General features: G+C 45.0%; 1 protein-coding gene across 10 annotated transcripts in view; it reads left to right on the top strand.

Moving 5' to 3' along the window:
• LCOR (ligand dependent nuclear receptor corepressor) overlaps positions 1-27,150 on the top strand; it is a 277,489-nt gene that overhangs the window by 68,109 nt on the left and 182,230 nt on the right. For 8 of the 10 annotated variants that reach the window (XM_033943075.1, XM_033943074.1, XM_033943076.1 and 5 more), the window contains 2 exons: positions 24,444-24,509; positions 24,903-24,982. In XM_033943075.1, the coding sequence (XP_033798966.1) occupies positions 24,444-24,509; positions 24,903-24,982 (146 nt within the window). The remainder of the gene's footprint in view (positions 1-24,443; positions 24,510-24,902; positions 24,983-27,150) is intronic. The other 2 variants (XM_033943082.1, XM_033943081.1) reach the window with 1 other exon arrangement.

The raw sequence follows: 27,150 nt of genomic DNA, 5'->3' as shown, positions 1-27,150 counted from the left end.
CGGAAGCTCGAGACCTGCTTCGCCTACGGGCAGTGGAGGTGGTCCCCCCCAGCCAACGGGGGCAAGGGTTTTACTCCAGTTACTTCCTGGTACCGAAGAAGACGGGAGACCTGCGCCCGATTCTGGACTTGAGACGCCTGAACAAATTCCTGGTGCGAGAAAAGTTTCGGATGCTTTCTCTTCCGATTCTTTACCCCCTGCTCGACGAAGGCGATTGGCTCTGCTCCCTCGATCTGAAGGAGGCCTACACGCATGTTCCGGTGCACCCCGCTTACCGCAGATTCCTGCGTTTTCAGGTGGGAGACCTGCATTTACAATACCGAGTCCTCCCCTTTGGCCTGGCCTCGTCACCTCGGGTCTTCACGAAGTGTCTTGTGGTGGTCGCAGCTGCCTTACGCTCCCAGGGTCTTTAGGTATTCCCCTACCTGGACGACTGGTTAATCAAAGCTCCGTCCAGGGAGGGGGTTATCTCAGCGACCCGACAGACTATTATTTACCTTCAGGGTCTGGGGTTCAAGGTAAATTTTCCAAAATCCCAGCTGTGCCCCTCACAATCCTTGCAGTTCATCGGGGCCGTGCTGGACATGATTTGCCTCCTCTCCTTCCTTCCCCCTCCGCGTCTGGAGGCGTTGGTAAGTCTGAGTCGACGGATTTTGCTGCTGACCTCGGTCTCAGCGCAGCAGATGATGACGCTTCTGGGCCACATGGCCTCCACCGTCCATGTCATACCCTTCGCCCGCCTCCATCTACGGATTCCTCAATGGACATTGGCCTCTCAATGGCGTCAGGACCCGGGACCCGATCAGCTGTGGACCGACTCTTCGAATCTTTCCAAGGGTTTGCTCTTTCTCGCCCCACCACACCACAAGGTCCTCACCACGGACTCGTCGGAGTACGCTTGGGGGGCTCATCTGGATGGTCTACGCACTCAGGGGATGTGGTCAGCAGAGGATCGTCGCTGTCACATCAACGTGCTGGAACTCCGGGCCATCTGTCTCGCCGCTGTGGCCTTTCGACATCTGCTCCACGACCGGGTGGTTCTCGTCCGCACCGACAAACAGGTGGCGATGTATTATGTAAACAAGCAAGGCGGGACGGGGTCCTTGCCCCTCTGTCAGGAAGCTCTGCGCCTCTGGAAGTGGGCGGTTTCCAACAACATCTTCCTTCGAGCGGTGTACATACAAGGGGAGCGGAATTGTCTGGCGGACAGACTCAGCCGCCTCCTCCAGCCGCACGAGTGGTCCCTGCATTCTCAGGCCTTGCGACAGGTGTTTGACGAGTGGGGGACCCCTCAGATAGATCTGTTCGCCTCCCCCTTCAATCACAAACTGCCTCACTTCTGTTCCCGGATATACTCTCCGGACTATCTCGAGGCCGACGCCTTCCTCCTAGATTGGGAGGGAAGATTTCTGTACGCGTTTCCGCCTTTTCCTCTGATTCTGCGGACGCTGGTCCATCTCAAATCGGTGCGAGCCACTCTGATCCTGATTGCTCCTTGGTGGCCGCGCCAGCCTTGGTTCTCCCTTCTCCTTCAACTCAGTGTCAGGGATCCTCTGCTTCTGCCTGTGTTTCCCTCTCTGCTATCTCAGAATCAGGGCTCGCTGTTACATCCCAATCTTCAGTCTCTTCATCTGACTGCTTGGTTTCTTTCCCCCTGACCTCTCTCCCAGTGTCTCAGTCAGTCAGGGAGATTTTGGAGGCTTCTCAAAGTCTCAACTAGACTCTGCTATTCTCAGAAGTGGACTAGATTTTCGTCCTGGTGCTCCGCTAACCACCAGGATCCTGTATCAGTCCCTGTTCTTCGATTCTGGAGTATTTGTTTCATTTATCCCATTCTGGCCTGAAGACCAACTCCATTTGAGTATATCTTAGTGCGATTGCTGCCTTTCATTAGCACCTGGATGGGAAGTCCCTTTCCCTTCATCCTTTGGTTTCCCGTTTCATGAAAGGTCTTTTGAATGTTCATCCTCCTCTCAAACCTCCCCCGGTGGTTTGGGATCTGAATGTGGTCCTGGCTCAACTTATGAAACCTCCGTTCGAGCCCCTGGATAAATGTCTTTTTAAGTTTCTCACTTGGAAGGTAATCTTCCTGCTTGCCATCACCTCAGCTCGGAGGGATAGTGAACTGCAGGCCTTGGTGTCGGACCCACCTTTCACTGTATTCCATCATGACAAGGTGGTCCTCCACACTCATCCCAAGTTTTTGCCTAAGGTGTTATCTGATTTTCACCTCAATCAGTCCATTGTTTTACCTGTGTTTTTTCCCAAGCCCCACTCTCATCCTGGAGAGGTGGCACTCCACACGCTTGACTGCAAGAGGGCGTTTGCCTTTTATCTCCAACGCACTCATCCTCATTGGACGGTTCCTCAACTATTCTTGTCCTTTGATCCTAATCGGTTAGGACGCCCAGTTTCCAAGCGCACCTTGTCCAACTGGTTGGCGGCTTGTATTTCTTTCTGCTACGCTCAGGCTGGTCTCGCGCTGCACGGTCGAGTCACGGGGCATAAAGTCCGAGCGATGGCAGCTTCAGTAGCTTTCCTCAGGTCCACGCCCATTGAGGAAATCTGCAAGGCTGCCACGTGGTCTTCGGTTCATACCTTCACCTCCCACTACTGTCTGGACACCCTGTCCAGAAACGATGGCCGTTTACGTAACCTGTTTGCTTAAATTGCCAACCTCCCTCCACCCCTTTTTCATTAGCTTGGAGGTCACCCACATGTGAGAATATCATGCCTGCTTGTCCTAGGATAAAGCACAGTTACTTACCGTAACAGGTGTTATCCAGGGACAGCAGGCATATATTCTCACAACCCACCCGCCTCCCCGGGGTTGGCTTCTTTGCTGGTTATGTGAACTGGAGACCACAAGGAGGGGATGCGCCCTCTAGTGGAGCAGGAAGGCACGCATGCGTGCTACAGCAGAGCAAACTTGAATCTTCAATCAAGTTTGCTTGAAAAGCTGTCCGCATCGGGGCTCCGTAGATAACGTCACCCACATGTGAGAATATATGCCTGCTGTCCCTGGATAACACCTGTTACGGTAAGTAACTGTGCTTTTTCTTCAATATACAGCAGAAAAGTTGTCCAAATATGAATGATTAATGTATTAAACTGGACATAGTTCACCTCACAATAATTTCATAATTTATCTATATATTTCTAATAGTATAACCAAATCAGTAATTTTAAAAAATATAATTGTAGAACTAATCTGAAAAGTTTTTTCAGAAAAATTAAACCTTTATCTGTTTGTAAATATTAAGATTATACCATCAAGAATGTCTTTCTGTAGAAAATCATTATTTAAATCAAGTCTTTCTTTCTAATGATTTAAATTATGGTTTAAATCAATTTGATTTAAATCAAATCCACCGTGGTTTCCAGGTTCATGAAGGACCTTTACTATTTACCAAGTCTCCACTGAAGCCTCATGCCATCGCCTGGAATCTCAGTGTAGTTCTCCAAGTTTCCAAGTGTTATTTAAAATTTGATAAAACGCTTATAAACAATTTCTAAGCGATTTAGATTTACAATTAAAAGAACCAGGGTAAAAAAAAACTACTTAAATCATACCAAACCAAAACAAGACAGTCATAAACGGGAACAAAAAGGAAGGATGGGAGAACTACAAATGTAATAGAAAAGTAACATTAAATAGGTAACCACGTAAGGGAGGGTTGAATGGTAGTCTAAAAGAGACTGTATTATTAATTATTGGTTGTAATTATGTGCTCCTTTTACAAAGGTACACTAGCGTTTATAACACACACACCGGATTAGTGCGCACTAGCCAAAAATCTACCGCCTGCTCAAAAGGAGGTGGTAGTAGCTAGCATGTGCAGCATTTTAGCACGCGCTATTCCACGCGTTAAGGCCTTAGTGCGCCTCTTTAAAATGAGCCCTATATTTTACGGCTCCAATGTTTCTAACTTCAGCTCTCGAATGCGTCATTAAAAAGGAAATTTTTGAGAGAACTTTTGAATTTATCTAATTGTGTTTCTGCTCTAATAAAGGATGGCAAATGATTCCATGTTTGTGATGCAGTTACAGAGAAAATTTCTGCTCTTCTTGTAGTGATTTTCAAAGAGTGAACGGTTAAGAGATTTTAATCAGCAGATCTTAGCGTCCATAAGGGATGAGTAGTTTATCAAGAAAAATTAGTCGTTTTGACTGACAGATTTTGAATGTTAAAATTGCCAGTTTGAAAGTACAGTCAAACCTTGGTTTGCGAGTGTTTTGCAATACGAACAAAGCATTTTCACAAATCGTGACTCGCAAACCGAGCATTGACTCGATTTGCGAGTCCCCCTGCTCGTGAACTGGCATCGCGCCCGCAAACACCCCCCTGCTAAATGGCATCGTCCCCCCTCGCGAACGCCCGCCCAAACTGAAACCTGACCCCCATCTAGCACCAGCACGCAGCACCAACTCACAGGAGGTGCTGGTGCCCGAAGATCGTGCTGCTTACCGGACTGGGCCTTGAGCATCTGCACATGCAAGGCCTTCTGGCTCTTGTTCTCTCTGAGAATCTCTACCAGCAGCAGTATGGAGCCAAACTTTGCCAAAAATTTTCATTCGTGACTTTTTTTTACCTACTTTGCTGACCTGTAGAAATGGAAGAACGTTCGCAAAAGATTTCAAACTTGGCATAGAAACTTGCCCCAATGTGTTGTACCAAACTGCAAAATTTCAGACTCCTAGGTAGTTTCCTTCTGCCGCAGTGCTTAAGCAAAGTTGGCATTTTAGGTCACACAAGGTATGGGAGTGGATCGATTGCTTTTGTTCAACCACCCCTAGCTCCTGACCAAATTGAGATAGATCCCAAAAATTTTGCAGAGTTTCATTTTAGATGCTAGACAACACCCCTGTAAAATTTGGTTGGATTTCAAGTGGGTTGAGCGTGGGCGGTTTTTAGTATTGATCCACTTGACATGGAATGAACCATTTCCAGTTCAGGTAGATCTCTTACATCTTCTGTAAAGACCGAAGCAAAGAATTCATTCAGTCTTTCCGCTATGGCCTTATCCTCCCTGAGTGCCTCTTTCGCTCCTTAATCATCCAACGGTCCCACAGATTCCCTCACAGGTTTTCTGCTTCTGATGTTCCTAAAATAAAAATTGCTATGAGTTTTTTGCCTCTTTTGCAAGTTTCTCTTCATATTCTTTCTTAGCTGTCTTTATCGATGCTTTGCATCTAACTTGCCAGTGCTTGGGTTTCTTCTTATTTTCTTCATTAGGATCTTTTTTCCATTCTTTAAAGGATATTTTTTTGACTCTAATAGCCTCTTTCACTTCACCTTTTAACCACGCTGGCTCTCGTTTCCTCTTCTTTCCACCTTTGCTGATACGTGGAATACATCTGGTCTGGGCTTTCACGACAGTATTTTTAAATAGCATCCATGCCTGGTTTACAGTCCTAACCTTTGCAACTGATCCTTTTAACTTCTTTTTAACCATTTTCCTCATTTTATCATAGTCACCCTTTCGTAAATTAAACGCCCCTACAGTAGGTTTCTTTTGCGACGTTACTCCTGGGATCACCTCAAATTTGATCACGTTATGATAACTGTTTCCCAGCGGATCCAACATAGTTAACTCTTCTACTGTGTCTTGCATTCCGCTAAGGACCAAATCTAAACTAGCACCCTCTCTTGTTGGTTCCCGGAACAGTTGCTCCACGAATCAGTCATTTATGACATCTAGGAATTTTACTTCCCTAGCACTCCCCGATGTAACATTTAAACAGTAAATGTTGGGGTAATTGAAATCGCCCATTATTATAGTGTTGCCCATTTCTCCAGTTTCCTAATCTCTGAAAACATTTCTTCATCTGCTCATTTTGTCCCAGGGGACAGTAGTATAACTCAACCTTTATATTCCTTTCCTTCACACATAGAATTTCACACTGCTATCTATGTCATGCAGAATGTTTATTTTATTTGATTCAATTCCCTCTAACATATAGCGCAACCCTCCCTCCAATTTGATCTACTCTACCCTTGCGATATAATTTGAACCCAGGTAACACAGTGTCCCATTGATTGTCCTCCTTTCACTAGGTCTCCGAGATGCCTATTTATATCTATCTCATCATTCAGTGCTCTATACGCTAACTCTCCTATTTTATTTTTTAGGCTTCTAGGATTTGCATACAGACATGTCAAATTGTGTTTTTCCTTGCAACTAAAGGCTGTTGAGAAGACAGTGAAAATTTGAGTCTTTTACTCTGCCTTCCTCTTAAACCCTCCTGGCTTTCTTTCACCATTATTGGAACCTCTCTACCGGGGCTTTCTAAATATCCTGTTTCAATAGTATCCTCCAAGGATACCTTACACCGAACCATCTGCTCCAGGGGTGACTGTCGGCTTTCTCCCACATCTCAGGACTTCCATGCCACATCTCGAGACTTCTCATTTAATCCGAATAGACTTGGACTTCTTGTCCCCGAGAGAACTATCTCTACATGACTCGTGGACTGTATTACATTTTGCTTTGCTTGAGCTGGGCTGACGCCGGAAGGTTGTGTTACAGCACATAAAGTTAGGGCTATTGCGACTTCAGCAGCTCATCTACGTTATCCTCCATTGAAGATATCTGTAAAGAAGCTACTTAGTGAAAGTATGAATTGAGAACTGTCTGGAGAACCATTCTAGACGAGATAGTAAATTCGGCAAAGCAGTTATACAAAATGTATTCTCTACATAAAGCTAATTTCCCTCCATCCCATTCGGTTTCAGCCAGGGAGTACCACATGTGAGAATATGCTTCTTGCTTATCAGGTGTTATCCAAGACAACAGGCAGATATTTTCACAATCCTCCTACTTCCCCTAGTTGGCTTTTTAGCTTTTTTTCCCCTGAACTGGTGGTCCCGCGATCCAACTTTGGGCAGGAAGACACCGGTAAATGTGCAGTATAGGCAGTCTCAAGACTTCCAAAAAGTTTAAAGTGACAGTTCACTTTTGCACTCTCTGTGCTAGGTTCTGTGGATGTTGTCACCCACATGTGAGAATATGTCTGCAGTCTTCGGATAATAACTTACAGGTAAGCAGCTGTGCTTTACTCAGCTGTAGCAGATATTCTCAGAGGACAAGCAGGCATGTATTCTCATAATTTGCCCACCTCCCCTAGTTGGCTTCCTAGCTTTGTTACTAAATTACAGATCCCATAAGCTGACGTTTAGCGGGAAGCACCAATGTGCGCACGGTAAAGTGGTCCTTAAAATTTAAAGTGACGGTACACTTTTGACTGTCCATATCTGGTTCCATGGATGACGTCGCCTATATGTGAGAATATATGCCCACTGTCCTCAGAGAACATTTGATACAGGTGAGTAACTTTGCTGTTTGGACTGGTCTGGTAGAACTCAGGAAAATAACAAGTAGCTTAAATTTCATTGGGGGAACTTGATTCTTTAACAGGATATCAATTATCAGGGAACTGGAAATATTTCTAAACAAAAGATCTAAAAAAAAAAAAAAAAAATATTCCTTCATAATATCTCAAGGTAGCTAGTCAATGTAGTTGGAGAAAAAAATTATGATGAGCATCAGCAGGAGAAATAAGGTAATACTGCCATTTGTATATTTGTATAGGAGGATAGTGTGGCATAGTGGTTAGAGCTACAGCATCAGCACTCTGAGGTGGTGAGTTCAAACCCTGCACTACTGCTTTTGACCCTGGGCAAGTCACTTACCATATTTTTCGCGCTATAAGACGCACCCACCTGAGGAGGAAAAACCAAGAAAAAAAAAAATTTTGAACTAAATGGTGTGCCCTATACCCCCTCTGATTGTCTAGTAGTAGGCTGGGATAGGGCACATCTAGTGGTGGGCACATCTAATGGTCTGTTCCTGAAGGAGAAGCAAAATACGGTGCAGAAAGTGCTGGGAATCAGCGATTTTCTTTGTAAACACTTGGACTCGGCAATTTCTCTATGCAAGCTAATGTAATTTGGGGAGAGAAGCTAGCAAGCTAAAAACCGTGAATAATCGAAACCGCGAATGCTGAAACTGCGAATACAGAGGGAGAAGTGTAATGGCAACCAGCCATCCCTCCCCGTTACTTTTTAAAATGAACCCCCACAGTCGCACCTTTTAAAATGTGCCCCCCGTTGTACCTTTTAAAAAATGCGCCTTATAGCCTGGTGGTCCAGCAGTGTATTGACCGACAGGAGCGTGCATTCCGCGCTCCTGCTTGGTCCCGCGCAGCTTCTGAATGGCTGCTGTCAGTTCTCGCACGTCCCAGTAAGAGACATTTTGAAAACAAGAGATGGTGGCAGAGGAAGAAGAGAGGTATTTAGACAATGGTGGAAAGGGAGGAGACATACTGGAGATGAAGGGGCAAGACAAGGAGAGATCCAGCACCCATTCCCCTCTGAAGGGCTGCATCACCTACTCTTCACCAAAAAGGCCGGATCCAGCACTCGTTTCCCTTCAGAAGAGCTGGAATTACCCAGATCCAGCACTCATTTTTACTGGAAGGTCTGAATCCACCTAGATCCAGCACTTATTCCCACTTGAATGGCTGGATCCAGTATTCTCCCCACCTGAGTACTGCATATATCCAGATATAGCAGCTTATCTACTAGAAGGTCTGAACCCACCCTAATTACCAATTCCACAAAATGTGATGGCTCCACTTGGATCCAGCACTCTTCACTATTCAAAGTGCTTTATCCAGCACTAATTCCAACTAAAAGAGTTGTATCCACCCAGATCCTGCACTCAGTCCCACCAAAATGGATGGTTAGGGTGGAAGGACAAAGGAAGAATAAGGGGGAAGAGAAGAGATTTTTTAAATCAAGGAGGCAGGCCAAGGAGAGGTATGCTGTGCTAGATCTGGGTGGATCCTGTTCTTTGGGTGGATTTGAGTGCATGATCCACTCAGATCAAGCACAGCACTTGATCTCCAAAATCTTTTCACTCCCCCTCCCCACTTATCCACAGCATCTTTTTTTCTTCCATTGTCCCCCACCTCAGCCTTTCTTTCTTCATCCTTCATGGATAATAACGCCATTATCTAGTTTACTCGCGCTCTCTCTTCGCTCCAACTTATCTTCCCTTCCCATTGCCCAAAATCACAATAAAACGGCACTGTCTTTAAGGTAGTACTGAGAAGATCTGGATGATCTATGGGATCAGACTATTTTTTAACCTTTTTCTTTAAATATGTTCTCTTTTCTGCTTGAAATACTCCAAAAGACTGGAGAGAAACTCTATTTTCTTCTGTGATAGTAATGTAATCAAATTGACAATAATCACAGCTTTAATTTAATTACATTTTAAATTAAATATTTATGTGAAAAACTCAGACCCTGAACCCGTGAAATAGTGTAACAACACCACCTGAGGTTCAATGGGGGACCATCATAGTTTTTCACTGTCCCCATATACCATCCAAATAATTTGACACAGAAAATACAAAAGGTACTTATCTGAATCGGATGGAATTCCGCTGTTGAAGAACCTCAGAGGATTTTAAAGTGACAAGTGCAAATTGCACTTGTCACTTTAAAATCCTCTGAGGTTCTTCAACAGCGGAATTCCATCCGATTCAGATAAGTACCTTTTGTATTTTCTGTGTCAAATTATTTGGATGGTATATGGGGACAGTGAAAAACTATGATGGTCCTCCATTGAACCTCAGGTGGTGTTGTTACACTATTTCACGGGTTCAGGGTCTGAGTTTTTCACATAAATATTTAATTTAAAATGTAATTAAATTAAAGCTGTGATTATTGTCTCTTTTCTGCTTGCATATTATATATTGAAATGCAAGATAGTTTATCGATTTGAACCGACTATGAGGGTTCGCACGCGAATATACCCAAAGCAGTTTAAAATCAAGGAAGATGATCAGACAGACTGCTGGGCTAAACGGCTCCCTATCCGCCTTCAATTACCATGTTAGAAGTGCAGATCAAAAGCAAGCTAATAGTTTCTCCACGTAACAGCATGCCCAGTATTGCTTTTTTCCCCCTGCGTTTCGGCTCCCACCCAGCTGTCTCATGGCTTGTAGTGTCCCAGAGTGTTAGCTCAAATCTCATCCCTTTCCAAAATAAAATCTATTGTTGGAAGGAGAAAGACGAGGAAATGCGTTTCATGGCTGTTTATGTTAAAAGAATTGCAGACGACGCACATGCAGCCACAACGTGGCTCACACTAAAGCTCGAGCAAGCAAAGAACAACACCCGCTCCACGCAGCAACTCACCTGTGCGCTCGAGAAAGCCACTTCCCACACGGCTGCACTTGTTTGCATAAGCCACAGAATACTCCTTCCTGCTTTCGCGCGGCTGCAAGAACTACAGGGTCTAGGAAGCGACAAGAAAAGGTCGATTGTTCCGTCTGCTGCACATGGAAGCAAAGGAGAACTGAAGGCACCATTCAGAGAGTGGTGCTGACACCGCTGGACCACCAGGCAATGGGAGGCTTAAGGAGTGTTAAAAATGTATATCTTCACTGAATAAGACGCATCGACATTTCCACCCACTTTTGGGTGGAATAAAAGTGCGTCTTATGAAGCGAAAAATACAGTAATCTACTGCCTCAGGTACATTAGGATTAGATAAACTGTGAGCCCACTGGGACAGATAGGAAAAATGCTTGATTGAGTACCTGGTTTGTAACCCATTCTGAGCTCCTTTTGGAGGATGGGCTAAAAAATCAAATAAATACACTACTTGTGAGCAGGCGTGTGAGCACCAACCAAAATTTTTAGGATCCAGGGAAAACATTTTTAAACCTCACCATGAAGTTTCTCTTACTTCCCTCTCTACAGTTGTGCTTTCCTGTAGTGCAGCTCCAGTGCCATCTCCACCAGGTGTCTCGCCTGTTCCTTCATCTGAATTTTAGGTTCCTGGGCGACTTATAATTTTATATCCAGCTCTGCTTATATTGGATACTTTGTTCAGTTCTGGAGGTCATACAAGTCTTGAATCATTTTGGTAGGCCTTTTATGAACCATACAAAAAGGCTTAAATACATATTCACTCAGAAGGAGACATGGTGAGATACAAACATATTCAAATATTTGATAAGTTTCAATAAAATACTGAAAAGTAAAACTTACCATAGAAAAGAAAACTTGTATTAAAGGTCATGAGAAGTTGCAGGAGTAAAATGTTCAATAGAAGTTTAAAGGAATACTACTTTAGAGAGACATGGGGGGAAACACTGCTTGTCCTGAATCGGTAGCATGGAGAGTTGGTACTATTTGGGTTTTTGTTAGGTACTTATGACCTGGATTGTCCACTGTTATTTGTAAGGTAGATAATCTGAAGTAGCCTACCAGAAGTAGTGGTAACTAAAATAGCTGCAGAATTTAAATATGCTTGGACCGGACACATTGTATAATGGTAAGGATAGGTAGAGAGACAAGGGATAGTAGATAGAAAAAATGAGAGATTTATGTTCCATCATATACAGCATTAATAGAGCCAAGTAAGCTGAAATTGGAAGTAAGAGTTGCTTGCATTCATTAATTCATTTTTCTATACCATTCTCCCAGGGGAGCTCAAAACTGTTTACATGAATTTATTCAGGTACTCAAGCATTTTCTGTCTGTCCTGACAGGCTCAAAATCTATCTAATGTACCTGGGGCAATGGGTCACAAGGAGTAGCGTGGGTTTGAACCCACAACCTCAGGGTGCTGAGGTTGTAGGTTTAACCACTGCACCACATTAGCAGCCTTAGACTTCAAAGAAGGATGAAATGAACTGCACAGGGGAACCAGATATCTCACTAATGTTTGGTATCTGTTCAGATGAAAAAGGCATTGTCAGATAATAAGGTGAAATTGAACTGTTTTGATGCGGGACTTAAATTTACTGCTTTCTTTATTGATTTTACCTTGTACAATAGTTGGTGCTAAGATATGGGAATGGTTGGTTGTATGGGCTGTAGTATAAAACTTTGAAGTCCCAAAGAGAAAGACAGCAGTGCATTGAATATTCTAGCAATAGAAGTGGTGGAGGCTCACTCAGTGCAGTGGAATTTTAAACATGGCTTCTGCAAGGGAAGGTCATGCTTCACGAACTTACTGTACTTCTTTGAGGGAATAAACAGCCAGATGGATAAGGGGGAATCCATAGACATCATTTACCTTGACTTCCAAAAAGCCTTCGACAAGGTACCTCACGAACGGTTACTTAAGAAGCTGTGGAGCCACGGGGTGCAAGGGGATATTCACCGAAGGATCAAACACTGGCTGGCAGGCAGGAAACAGAGGGTTGGAGTAAAGGGCCATTACTCAGACTGGCAATGGGTCACGAGCGGAGTTCCACAGGGGTCGGTGCTGGGACCGCTCCTGTTCAATATATTTATTAACGACCTGGAGACGGGGATGAAATGTGAGGTTATTAAATTTGCTGATGACACCAAACTCTGCAACAGGGTTAGAAGCACGGAAGACTGCGAAGACCTGCAAAGGGACCTAATGAGACTGGAAGAATGGGCAAAAAAGTGGCAAATGAGTTTTAACATAGAGAAATGCAAGGTCATGCATGTAGGAAAAAAGAACCCGATGTTCAGCTACAAAATGGGGGGATCATTGCTAGGGGTGAGCAACCTTGAAAGAGACCTGGGGGTGATGGTGGACTCAACATTGAAAGCATCAGCACAGTGTGCGACAGCCTCCAAGAAAGCGAACAGAATGTTGGGTATCATTAAAAAGGGTATCACAACCAGGACGAATGAAGTCATCATGCTGCTGTATCGTGCAATAGTGCGCCCACATCTGGAATACTGTGTCCAGTACTGGTCGCCGCACCTCAAGAAGGACATGGCAGTACTTGAGGGGGTCCAGAGAAGAGCGACTAAACTGATAAAAGGTATGGGAAACTTTTCATACGCTGACAGGTTGAAAACGCTGGGGCTGTTCTCCCTGGAAAAGCGGAGACTTAGAGGAGATATGATAGAAACCTTCAAAATCCTGAAGGGCATAGAGAAGGTAGACAGGGACAGATTCTTCAGACTGTGGGGAACCACAAGTACTAGGGGTCCCTCGGAGAAACTGAAAGGGGACAGGTTTAGAACAAATGCTAGGAAGTTCTTTTTTACCCAGAGGGTGGTGGACACATGGAACGCGCTTCCAGAGGTTGTGATAGGCCAGAGCACATTACAGGGGTTCAAGGAAGGTTTGGATAGGTTCCTAAAGGATAAGGGGATTGAGGGGTACAGATAGAAGTAGAGGTAGGTTATAGAAATGGTCAGGAACCACGTCACAGGTCATAGACCTGATGGGCTGCCGCGGGAGCGGACCGCTGGGCGCGATGGACCTCTGGTCTGACCCAGTGGAGGCAACTTCTTATGTTCTTAAATTGAAAAAGTAACAGTAAGGAACAGGGTTGAAAAGTTGGGTAAAACACAGTATGGAGGATTCGTTTTATGGAATTTGTTTATCCAAATTGTAAAGAATCTGAGAACAACTGGACACAGTGAGTCAATTAGACATGTGCTCTCCAACTGTTGAAATCCCCCCTCCCCCAATACACACACAAAAAAGTGCAGAAATTATTTTTCTGCTTTGTGGAAGTAAACAATTTATATTGTTTGGTAAAAGGTTTTATTTAGTGCTCACTCAAGACTGTGACTTAGTCTTGTGAAAACAAAATATAGTTTATCCCAGGACAAGCAGGCAGCCTATTCGCACATGTGGGTGACATCATCCATGGAGCCCGGATGCAGACAGCCTCGCAAGCAGACTTGCTAGAAGAAACTCAGAAGTTTCGAGTCTGCCACACTGCGCATGCGTGAGTGCCTTCCTGCCCAGCACAGGGCACGTCTCCTTAGTTCTCAGTTTTCTGTGGAGCCGAGAAGTCCGTCTTTGACGCTCTGTGCTGAACTTTCGTGCCTTCTCTCACCGCGGCTTGTGTTTTATTTCTTTATTAGTGTCAGTGTTTTCTTTCGGTCATTGTTTAAAAAAAAAAAAAAAAAAAAAGTTAAACTTTTTTGTCGAGTGACGGCGGGGCCTGTCGTGCGCCCTCAGCCTTCGGGTTTTGACTTTGTGGAGACTATTTTTCCTTCTATGTCCCGGCCGGTCACGGGCTTTAAGAAGTGTAGCCAGTGCCAACGTGCGATATCTCTCACTGACCCACACCGTCGGTGCCTTCAGTATTTGGGCCCTGATCACTGCCCGGAGTCGTGCGTTTGCTGTGCTACCCTTTAACCTCGAGCCCTCAAACGTCATCAAGTTCAAGTGGAGAAGATTTTCGGTATGGAAACCCCTACTACAGCCTTGACCTCAACCTCCGATTCAATCAAGCCTGCTATGAGGTGTCCTCCTGCCTCCTCGACCTCGACTCTCATCAGACCTTCCTTGTTTGGAATGTCCTCGTCCTTGAGTAAATCTGCCAAGTCTTCTCCTGAGCTTCTCTCAGGTCAGATACCTCAGCAGACAGTTCCAGCGGTGGTCCTCAAGCTACCTAAGCATCATTCCTCCAAGTCGAAGCATTCTTCATCTTCGTCCTCGGAGCTTTTAGCCTCAGCAAGCGGTCTAGTTTCACACTCGGATCCACAATTGCTACCATCCAGGCCATTTTAGAGCGGAAATTTGTTCAGTTACTGATCAAATATAGTACTGCCTCGACTCTGCTTCCTGCAGTCCAGCCTAGGCACTCAGCAGTTTCACAAGAGGTCGAGTCCTTGCCTGTGCCTCGAGCTGAATCTATACCCTCTATGCAAGGAGTCAAGTCTTTGCGAGTGTCTTGTCTGGAATCTTCACACTCCATACAAGGAGCCAAGTCTTTGCGAGTGCTTCACGATATCTCTATCAAAATCACTGAGTCTATGGGACTTTGATCTACAGCTTCTAGCCCTATATCTTCACATAAGGCAGTGGTAGGCAATTCCAGTCCTCAAGAGCCGGAGCCAGGTCAGGTTTTCAGGATCTCCACCATGAATATGTATGAGATGGATTTGCATGTACTACCTCCTTGAGATGCAAATCTATCTCATGCATATTTATTGTGGATATCCTGAAAACTTGACCTGGCTCCGGCTCTTGAGGACTGGAATTGCCTAACCCTCACATAAGGCATTGGCTGTTTCGAGGCACAGGGCAAAGTCTCCTCGACCACGCACGAGACTTGCTTCCTGGCAGCACTCTCATCACCAGTCGAGGCACTCATTGAGGTGCAGGTCAAGTTTCAAGTTTATTAGATATTTGATTAATCGCCTATCACAATTACTAAGCGATGTACAAATAATAACAAGAAAGCATCCTTCCTCGTCCAGGTGTTCCAGCTCTTCGAGGCCTCTAACTCCTCGATCCAGGACACCAATAGCAGAACCTAAGGGCTCCGCTTCTCCCAGTGCCTCGTCTCGGTCTACTTATTCACTAGGATATCAGTACTCCAGAGAGGCCTCACCTTCTTTTTCCACTTGAGGTGCCTCGAGGTCATCTTCTTGTGGATCAATTGTCCTTTTCCTCCTTCCTCCGTCAAATGGCTGAGGAGCTGGATCTTAAATTGGACTGGTTCTAAGGAGTATTTAGAGGAAATGAGTTTGCCTCAACCTCCTACGGAGTCTCTCAAACTTCCTCTTAACAGGCTTCTTTCTCAAACTTTCAAATGAAACCTGGAGACTCCTTATGCCGTTCCTGCTGTTCCAGGCAAGTTAGAATCGAGGTATAGAACTGTACATTGCAAGGGCTTTGAGAACTCTCGACTATCTCATCAGTCCCTTCTTGTGGAATCTTCCTTAAAGAGGAGTCATCCTTCCAGGGTTTATGCTACTGTACCTCCTGGCAGAGAGGGCAGGACCATGGACAAGTTTGGCCGTCGTCTCTATCAAAATTCGATGATGGCCTCCAGGGTTTTGAATTATAATTTCATCTTCACTACTTATTTGAAGTATTTTAAGAACATAAGAACATAAGCAGTGCCTCCGCCGTGTCAGACCATAGGTCCATCCTGCCCGGCAGTCCGCTCCCGCAGCGGCCCAAACAGGTCACGACCTGTCTGAATCACCAGAAGGGGCTCCCTTGCCACCTTGGTTTCTCATTGAAGTCCTATCTTCCCATCGAAGTCCTAACCCTCCGGTCTTGCACATGCACGACCTGTTGGGTTTCTATACTTATTACCTGGTTAGCTTTCTATACTTGTGTTCCATCCCAGCTCCTCCCTCAGTATCTCACGATCCCTTTATCCCTCAGGAATCCGTCCAATCCCTGTTTGAATCCCTGTACTGTACTCTGCCTGATCACTTCCTCCGGTAGCGCATTCCAAGTGTCCACGACCCTTTGGGTGAAAAAAAAACTTCCTTGCATTTGTTTTGAACCTATCTCCCTTCAGTTTCTCCGAATGGCCCCTCGTACTTGTTGTCCCCTTCAGTCTGAAGAATCTGTCCCTATCCACCCTCTCTATGCCCCTCATGATCTTGAAGGTCTCTATCATATCTCCCCTGAGCCTCCTTTTTTCCAGAGAGAAGAGCCCCAGCCTATCCAACCTCTCGGCATATGGGCAGTGTTCCAGCCCTTTTACCAGTTTCGTTGCTCTCCTTTGGACTCTCTCAAGTACCGCTATGTCCTCCTTGAGGTGCGGCGACCAATACTGAACGCAGTATTCCAGATGCGGACGCACCATCGCTCGATACAATGGCATGATGACTTCCCGCGTCCTGGTTGTTATGCCCCTCTTTATGATGCCCAGCATCCTGTTGGCTTTTTTCGAGGCTGCTGCACACTGTGCAGATGGCTTCAGTGATGCATCCACCAGCACACCCAAGTCTCTCTCAAATCTGCTGTCTCCCAACAATGCCCCCCCCAATTTGTAGTTGAACAACGGGTTCTTTTTCCCTATATGCATGACCTTGCATTTTTCCACGTTAAAGCGCATTTGCCATTTGTTTGCCCAGTCTTCCAGCTTGTCCAGGTCCCTTTGCAGGTCCTCACACTCCTCCCTGGACCTAACTCTGCCACACAGTTTGGTATCGTCTGCAAATTTTATAACCTCGCACTTTGCCTCCTTTTCCAGGTCATTGATAAATATGTTGAAGAGTAACGGCCCCAGCACCGATCCCTGTGGCACACCGCTTGTGACTCCCCGCCAGTCAGAATATTGGCCCTCCGACCCTCTGCAGTCTACCCGACAACCAGTGCTTGATCCATCTGTGCACATCCCCTCCCACCCCGTGGTTCCACAGCTTCCTAAGCAGCCTTTCATGTGGCACCTTGTCGAAAGCCTTTTGAAAATCGAGGTAAATGATGTCTATGGGTTCCCCATTGTCCACCCGACTGCTTATTCCCTCAAAGAAATACAGAAGGTTCGTTAGGCACGACCTTCCCTTACAGAATCCGTGCTGGCTTGTTCTCAGTAGGCCATTCCTCTCGATGTGCTCGCAAATGCCGTCCTTGATCATAGCTTCCACCATCTTCCCTATAATTGAAGTCAGGCTCACCGGCCTGTAGTTCCCGGGGTCACCCCTCGATCCCTTCTTGAAGATAGGTGTGACATTCGCCAATTTCCAGTCCTCTGGTACCTCACCAGTTTTCAAGGATAGGTTGCAAACATGCTGGATTGTGCCCGCTATTTCTTGTCTTAGTTCCTTCAGAACCCTTGGGTGGATCCCGTCCGGGCCCGGTGATTTACCGCATTTTAACCTGTCTATCTGTTTGAGGACATCCTCCTAACTTACCTCTATGTGCTCCAATTTTTCGGCCTGTTCCCCACTCATGAGCTCCTCTAAGTCCGGTATATTAGATGTGTCTTCGCTCGTGAAAACCGACGAGAAGAACGTGTTCAACCTCTCAGCTACCTCTTTATCCTCCTTAATCACTCCCTTCCTATCCCCATCGTCCAACGGCCCCACCTCCTCTCTCGCTGGTCGCTTCCCCTTTACGTAACTGAAGAATGCCTTGAAGTTTTTCACCTCCCTGGCCAGCCCCTCTTCGTATTGATATAATCCCTGGCTTTACTAAAGACCTTGGTCAGCACAGACTTTTGGAATTCCAGCAAGTCATTGCTACCTTAGCACAATTCAGGTTGCACCTTCTTCAGTCATCTTATGATGCCTTTGAACTTTCCTCGAGGGTCACTGCTTTCTCAGTAGCGATGTGCCGCCTTGCTTGGCTTCACACCATTGATATGGATCCCAACATTCAGGATCGTCTGGCCAATATTTCTTGTGAAGGCAATGACCTCTTTGATGAATCTATAGAGGCCGCCACCAAGAAGTTGTCCGAACATGAGAAATCTTTTGCTTCCATAGTCAGACCAAAGCCTAAGCCAGCTCCTTCCAAGCCTTCTCAACCTCTTCCATCCTATCAGAGGCGTTATCCTCTGAGGGCAGCTCCTTACACTCGAGTACCTCTCAAGAAACTGCAACAACAGCAGAAGCAACAGAAACCTCAGCCTTCTGCTACACCAAAGGCTTCTCAGCCTTTTTGACTATCTCAAATAGAGCATAATCTCCATCGTTCTGCCTCTGTCCTCTCCTCTTCCCATAGGATGGTCGTCTCCATCATTTTTACCATCGATGGGAGACCATTACATCTGACCTCTGGGTGCTGTCAATAATCAGGGAAGGATACTCTCTTTATTTCACGATTCCACCAGAGCTTCCTCGAAGAGAATATCCTTCCAATCCATCCCAGACCGCCCTTCTTCTTAAGGAAGCTCAAGCTCTTCTTTGTCTCCATGCCATCGAGGAAGTTCCCTTGGAACAGCAGAGCAGGGAGTTTTACTCCCGTTACTTCCTAGTCCCGAAGAAGATGAGCAATCTGCGGCCCATACTGGATCTCAACAAATTTTTGGTCAAAGAAAAATTTTTCATGTTGTCCCTGGCATCCCTTTATTCCCTTCTAGATCAGATCAATTGGTTGTATTCTCTAGATCTCAAGGAGGCTTACACTCACATCCCCATTCATCCGGCCTCCCATCAGTACCTCAAATTTCGAGTGGGGAATCTGTATTTTCAGTACAGAGTGCTACCCTTCGGCCTGGCATCATCTCCAAGAGTGTTCACCAAGTGCCTAGTGGTGGTTGCAGCAGCTCTGCAGAACCATGGTCTTCAGGTGTTCTCCCTACCTGGACGATTGGCTTATCAAAGATTCAATATCTCAGGGGGTTATTGTAGCGACCCAATGAACTACGTGGTTCCTACAAAGCTTGGGATTCGAAATCAACTTTCTCAAATCCCACCTTCAGCCCTCTCAGAACCTACAGTTCATCGGAGCTGTTCTGAACACTGTCCAACTCAGAGCATTCCTTCCTCAGCAGCGTATGGATGCTCTCCTTCAGCTTTGCTGCTAAGTATCTTCCCTTTCTTCACTCTCAGCAAGACACATGATGGTACTACTCGGTCACATGGCCTCGACTGTTCACGTGACTCCCTTTGCCAGACTTCACCTCAGAATTCCTCAGTGGACCCTGGCATCTCAGTGGGCGCAGGCTTGCAACCCATTCTCGCAACACATTACAGTCACTCCTTCGTTGAGACAGTCTCTCCACTGGTGGATGCTCTCTTCCAATCTCTCCAGAGATTTAATGTTTCAGACATCCCCTCATCAGGAGGTCCTCACGACAGATTCCTAGACCTACGCTTGGGGGGTTCATCTCGATGGTCTCTGTACTCAAGGCCACTGGTCCTGCACGGAATGTCACTGTCACATCAATCTGTTGGAACTTAGAGTGATCTTCAATGCTCTCAAAGCTTTTCAGCATCTTCTTCACGATCAAGTAGTCATTCGGACAGACAATCAAGTCAGGAAGCTCAAAGGGTGTGGGACTGGGTGATCCATCACAACACCTCCCTGAAAGCAGTCTACATTCAAGGAGAGTAAAACTGTCTGACGGACAAATTGAGTCGTCTTCTGCAACCTCACGAATGGACACTCGATTCCTTGCCTTTTCATCACATTTTTTCTCAGTGGCGAACTCCTCAAATAGATCTTTTTGTGTCTCTCCACAACCACAAACTACCTCGGTTCTGCTCCAGGATATACTCTCCTCATCGCCTCGAGGCAGATGCTTTCCTTCTGGAATGGACAAATTTGTTCCTGTATGCGTTCCCTCCATTCCCTCTCATTCTCAAGACTCTTGTCAAAATTAAGAACAATCATGCCACCATGATTCTAATAGCTCCTCAGTGGCCCAGGCAACCCTGATTCTCCCTTCTGCTTCAGCTCAGCCGCAGGAAGCCATACCTTCTACCAGTTTTTCCATCTCTGCTTACACAGAGTTAAGGATCTCTTCTTCATCCCAACCTGCAGTCTCTACATCTGACAGCTTGGTACCTCTCAACATAACTCCTCTTCAGTTTTCTCAACCTGTTTGGGACATTTTAGAGGCTTCCAGAAAGCCTGCCACTAGACAATGCTACCACCAAAAATGGTCTAGATTTTCTACGTGGTGCATCTCTCATAACAAGGAGCCTCGAGAAACCTCCTTGTCTTCCGTCTTGGATTATCTTCTGCACTTTTCTACCTTTGGCCTCAAGTCTACATCCATTCAAGTCCATTTTAGTGCAATTGCTGCTTTCCATCAGCCTATCGAAGGCTGCTCATCCTGTGGTTTCCAGATTTAAGTAAGGACTTTTCAATGTCAAACCTTCTCCAGTGGTGTGGGTCTCAATGTTGTTCTTGCTCAATTGATGAAGCCTCCTTTTGAACCAATGAATACGGCTCATCTGAAATATCTCACTTGGAAAATGGTGTTTCTCATTGCCTTCATATCTGCTTGAAGAGTCGGTGAGCTGCAAGCTTTAGTTGCTGATCCACCTGTCACAGTTTTCCATCATGACAAGGTGGTCCTCCGTACTCATCCAAAATTTTTACCTAAAGTGGTTTCAGAATTTCATCTCAGCCAATCCATTGTACTTCCAGTCTTTTTTCCAAGGCCTCATACTCATCCTGGAGAATCAGCTCTTCATACCCTGGACTATAAGCGTGCTTTGGCCTTCTACTTAGAACGCATCATATCACACAGATCTACTCCTCAACTATCTCTTCTTCGATCCAAGTTGGGACACCCGATTTCTAAGTGAACCATCTCCAACTGGCTGGCTGCTTGTATCTCTTTCTGCTGTGCTCAGGCTGGACTGCATCTACAGAGTCGAGTCACAGCCCACAAAGTCAGAGCCATGGCAGCTTCAATAGCTTTCCTCAGATCCACTCCTATTGAGGAAATTTGCAAAGCTGTCACCTGGTCCTTGGTTCATACTTTCACCTCTAATTTTTGTCTGAATGTTTTCTCCAGATGGGATGGCCATTTTGGCCAGACAGTGTTATAAAATTTATCCTCCTGAATTGCCAACACTCCCACCATCCCATTCTGGTTAGCTTGGAGGACACCTACCTGTGATAATAGGCTGCCTGCTTGTCCTGGGATAAAGCACAGTTACTTACCGTAACAGGTGTTATCCAGGGACAGCAGGCAGCTATTCTCACAACCCACCCACCTCCCCTGGTTGGTTTCTCTGCTAGCTATCTGAACTGAGGAGACATGCCCTGTGCTGGGCGGGAAGGCACTCATGCATGCGCGGTGCGGCAGACTCTAAACTTCTGAGTTTCTTCAAGCAAGTCTGCTTGCAAGGCTGTCCATATCCAGGCTCCGTGGATGATGTCACCCACATGTCTGCTGTCCCTGGATAACACCTATTACAGTAAGTAACTGTGCTTACAGGTTCACAGCCTACCTGTGTATGGGTTTTTTTTTTTTAATTTGTTTTTTTATAAGCAGCAGTAGTTAAGAAGTTTATAAGCTGGTATATACTGGAATGTTGAATGATTTAAATATAGCCTTTCATTAAAATAGTTTTAAAATATTTCAGCAGTTTAAATGGTTGCTTTTGTAGTTTAGGTTGATAGCAGAAGAAAATAATAATAATAACTGTTTAAATACCACAATACCGTTAAGTTTTATGCGGTTTACAATAGATTAAGTGAGGTACAAATTGATTGAATTTAAGAGGGGGGAAGAGGAGAGTTAATAGGAGCGGAAATGCGTTGTTAAGGAGAAAGAGATTAATAGGACAGAGGAATCACTATGGAGGAGAAAGAAGATGAGTGGGTCAGTTGTCTAGATACTTTAGGAACAGTTGAGTTTTTAGACGTTTTCTGAATTCCTCATAAGTAGTGGGCGAAAGCAGTTGATCTAGGTCTTTACCCCACAATGCTGCTTGATGTGAAAGAAGGTGTTCATGGTGTTTTTTCAGTTTACAACCTCTAACTGGGGGGGGAAACAAAGTAGGAATGAGAGCTTCTCTTGTGTCTGTTGGCAGAGAAGGAGAAAAGGTCAATTATATATTTAGGGGCAAGTCCGTTTAGTGCTTTAAAACAGAAGCAGGCGAATTTAAACTTTATGCGTGCCTCCATCGGTAGCCAATGTAACTGCCGGTAGTAGGGTGATACATGATCGAATTTCTTTAGTCCGAAGATTAATCTGACCGCTGCATTTTGCATTAGTTGTACACATCGCATATTTTTTTGGGAAATGGCTAAGTAGGCGATGTTACAGTAGTCAAATTGACTTAGTACGAGGGATTGGACCAGGGTTCTGAATGCCGACATATCGAAATAAGCTTTAATGGATCTAAGTTTCCAGAGAGTGAAGAAACCCTTTCTGATTAAGGAGTCCACCTGGTCTTTCATGGTTAGGTATTGATCTAGAGTTAAGCCTAGTATCTTTATGGTGGGCTGGATGGGGTGATTAAGTTCATTGATGCATAGAGGTGTTTTGGTGTCAAACAGATGTGGTGAAGCAATGAAGAATTTTGTTTTTTCTGAATTAAGTTTGAGCTTGAAGTTTGTCATCCATTGCATCATCATGTTTATGAATTCTGAAGCCTTGGGAATAGTTTCTGAGATAGTCAACAAATGGGATTATAATCGTGAAGTCATCTGCATAACTGAATAGTTTTATCCCCAGCTGAGTTAATTGCAAGCTCAGTGAGGACATGTAGATGTTAAAAAGCAATGGAGACAATGATGACCCTTGTGGCACACCGGATGGATTGCTCCAGGTATCGGAAAGCTCATAATTGAAGCGTACCTGATAGGTGCGGGATGTAAGGAAGCCACGAAACCAGTTCAGCACCTCGTCTTTGATACCAATGGCGTCTAGGCATTGTAGCATTTTCCTGTGGTCTACCAGGTCAAAGACTGAACTCATATCGAATTGCATAACCAATGCACTGAGGTCCCTGCTAAACAGTAGGCGCAGGTTGTCTAAAATAGCTGCAGTTATTGTCTCCGTACTGAATAAAGGTCTGAAACCGGATTGAGTTTCGCATGTCATGCTGTATAGTTCTATTATCATAAAATTTAATAACATAAAATGTGCTCTAGACCAGTGTTCTTCAACCTTTTGACAACAATCGACCGGCAGAAATAAAATAATTATTTTGTGGACCAGCATAGAACACTGGGCTAAGTCGTGGGCCAGACCCCACCCATCTCCACCCAATATCTGCCCCAGACCCCGCCCCATAATAGTACTAATTGTAACACTATTTTTTCAATTCATTTTTCATATATATACACACACACAATATCGTATTAACACATAATGGTTAACCACAAAATTAAACTACACAAAGCACACTGTATGCTTCTCAATATTCATTCCTACCAGAATACAGATAATCTTATGCAAATACGGGACCAAAAACTAAAAATACTAATATATACAAACAAACCCTAAAGTGCAAGACTGCATGCAGTACAACCCCATAGGAAAAGAAACAAATGCATTTCTTCCTGAACAAACAGATAATAAATAAAATCATTCCCTCCTACCATTGTTGTCTCCCTCCCTCCATGCTGTGCCTTGTCTTCTGGCCTGCTCCCCGGTGTTATCTTCAAGCCGGCTTCCTCTTCTTCAGTGCTGTAGTGCACAAAGCCATGGGCAGCGGCTCCTCACATGTCCCTCGCCTCATCTGGAAGCCTTCCCTCTGACATTGCGATATCAGAGAGAAGACTTCCGGTTCAGGCGTAGGAGCCTCTGCCTACGGCTTTGTTCACAGCAGCACTGAGGAAGAGAGAGCTGGTCCAAAGATGCCACCGCATTGATCGCACCATGGACTGGTGACTGAAAAGCACTGTCTAGGGCCCGATGCATGTGCTGGCCCTGTGGACCGGCAGGAAATTTCTGCGGACTGGCACCGGTCCACAGACCGGCGGTTGAAGAACACTGCTCTAGACAGTTTGACAATATTAAACGTGTACAGTGTTACACATCCGTTTTGTAAAATAAAGAATACTAATGAACTGTTCAGAATGGTCACTTCCAAAATCATGGTAAGCGGCTATAATTAAATTGGGTTGTTAATTTAGTATTTCTCAAAACATTTCACAAATGATACGCTTCACTTGGCATATTTCTAGTATGCTGGTTTCTTCTCTGGAAATAATTACTAGCCAAAAAATCGTGTTTTCAGAAGTAATTTAAATACCATTCTATTAACACATTCTATTTACAATGTGAAATATTCATTCATTGTTTTTCAGGTTTTGAAAGTATTCTAGAAGGGCTGTTTGGACCTGGACTATTAAAGGATCTCAGCTTATTTAAAGGTATACATTTTTTTATTCAGATTTGTGGGTGACAGAAGCTTACACAGTCTTGTTTCCAGAAAATGTGTGTTACCTTGGAGATCTGCTTTTTTCTCTCTCCAGGCAATGCTCAGTTTCACATTGGCTGTAATTTCTAATGAGTATATTTTTGTCTCCGTATATCTAGAAGTATTTTTATTTACCATTTTGGAAGATTGTGAGACTAGATAAAAGGTAAATTGTTTCTATAACATTTTTTAATTTATAAAAGATGGTTAGGATTATAGGATGTTTCCTTTACATGTGCCTTATCTAGAAAGCATCATTGTTAAACAGGAATTTAACCTGGGTACATGTATAAAACTTATATAAAATATGGATTATTAAGACCTAATTTACTGTTCTGATTTATAGACTGTGAGCCCGAAGCTGTTTCTGATTGGTCTTTTGATGAAAATTGTCTTTTTTGCTGCTTGAGAAGAGAAAAAGTTAAGGTAATCAGAATTTAAAAAGCCCCCCCCCCAAAAAAAAAAAAAAGATTGTTTACTACCTCTTTTTCCTTACACTTAACACTGTTCACAGATGACATTCTTGTTCCTGATGAACCATGAAAATGTTCATATGGTGATGTTTTTGTGTGATTTTGTTTCTAAAAACAGCATAAGAAATTTAGAATAGTCATTCCATTTTAAGTTAGTATTTTGAAGGAATGGGTATAAGATTCATCATTCTCATTAGTGTCAATGAAGTGAGATGTGGAAGATGTCATCCGGTAGCACCAACATAGGACAGTTTTTGTATACTTATAGAAATATCTAGACAGCTTTTCTGTGTGTGTATGAGATCTTCCACACTGCTGTACTGCTATTAGATCTTGTTTCAGGTGCAAACCCAATTGGATGCTGTTTCAGTGGGTTATCTTGTTTCACATATATTTTTTTTTCTTTTTGCATGAGCTGGGTTATTGTGATCATCTTCCCCAGTTAGTGAGTTCAAAATATATTTATTCTCAACCAATAGAAATTGGTCAGAGGTTTCTTTCTCTGCTCTGTAATTTTTGCTGGCCCATGTGCTTATGAAAAACATTTCTGGGTCCTTTTTTACAAAGCTACTCTACCAAGCAGCATCCAGCAACACTCCTTTCTTTCCTCCCTCCTTCCTTCCCATCCCCCAATGCCGATTAAAGGGCTGCCTTAAACCCTGGTGGTCTAGTGGTGAGCTGAGACAGAAGCGAACCTTCCTGTGTCCTGCCTGGCCAACTCTAAACCACCCCACCTCTCTGACCCCTGTAGATCTTACCTTTAAAGCCCTGGTGGTCTAGCGGTGAAGCATGGCAGGAATGATCTTCCTAAGCTCCGGCCATGAGAGCCACGATTATAAATGCCTGCCGCGAGTTTTCATGGTCTCTCGAGACTGCAGCAGGAACTTGCGGCAAGTCTAAATGGGTGAGGGAGGCATGCTGGTTTAGAGTTGACTGGGATAGGACAAGGAAAGAATCACTCCTGTCCCTGCTCACCAGGTCCATGGGAGACCTGCAACAGGTTCGGGCAGGGGTAGAGAGTGGCGCAGACCAGAGGATTTGAATATATAAATCGAGACCCCCCAATTTATGGGCCATTCTTTTGGCCCAAAAATCTGTTTATATTCAAGTTCATATGGTTTATCCCAGGACAAGCAGGCAGCATATTCTTGACATGTGGGCGACTTCATCCACGGAGCCCCGTCGTGGACAGCTTTTTAAGCAAACTTGATTGAAGATCTCAAAGTTTGCTAGTGCTGTACCGCCGCATGCATGTGCCTTCCCACTCAGCTAAAGGGCACGTCTCTTCAACGTGGTCCTCAGTTAGTACTTTTCTGCGGAGCCAGAAAGCCCTGTCTCTCTTCTCTGCATCGATTTTAAGTGCCTTTCTTGCACACCAGCTTCTCTATTGTTTCTTTTTTATGATTGGAAGTCGCTGTGCCATCGCCTGCGGCAGCCAAGCCAGTGCCGTCCTTTTGACTATCCCAGTGTGAATGGGCCGCTCCCCTTCATCCTCGAGACTTCTCTTCTACCTATCGAGGGCCATCTCAGTTCCTTTTGTCACACTGGGAACTGATTACTTCGGATCACTGGGTCCTCTCCGTCATCAGGGAGGGGTATTCCCTTCAGTTTCGGATGGCACCTCCAAACCTGCCCCCAAGAGAGTGTCTTTCCAACAGGTCGCATCTCCCCTTCCTCTTCAGGAAGCTCATGCCCTCCTTCTCCTCCGGGCAGTGGAGGAGGTCCCTTTGTGTCAGCAGGACACTGGAGTTTACTCTCGGTACTTTCTAGTCCCCAAAAAGACAGGAACCTACGCCCTATTCTGGACCTCAGGGTGTTGAACAGGTTCCTGGTCAAGAAGAAGTTCCGCATGCTCTCTCTTCCCACGTTGTATCCCCTGATGGACGAGGGGGACTGGTTGTGCTTGCTGGATCTGAAGGAGGCCTACACGCACATTCCGATTCATCCGCCTCCCGCAGATTTCTTCGTTTTCAAGTGGGAGATCTTCACTTGCAGTATCGAGTCCTCCCTTTCGGGCTCGCATCCTCCCCACGAGGCTTCACGAAGTGCCTCGTGGTGGTGGCGGCGGCCCTGTGCTCACAGGGCCTGCAGATATTCCCATACCTAGATGACTGGCTCATC

The sequence above is a fragment of the Geotrypetes seraphini genome, chromosome 4 (assembly GCF_902459505.1).
Source record: "Geotrypetes seraphini chromosome 4, aGeoSer1.1, whole genome shotgun sequence".
Taxonomy (NCBI): domain Eukaryota; kingdom Metazoa; phylum Chordata; class Amphibia; order Gymnophiona; family Dermophiidae; genus Geotrypetes; species Geotrypetes seraphini.
This window is presented reverse-complemented; position numbering and strand designations above follow the sequence as displayed.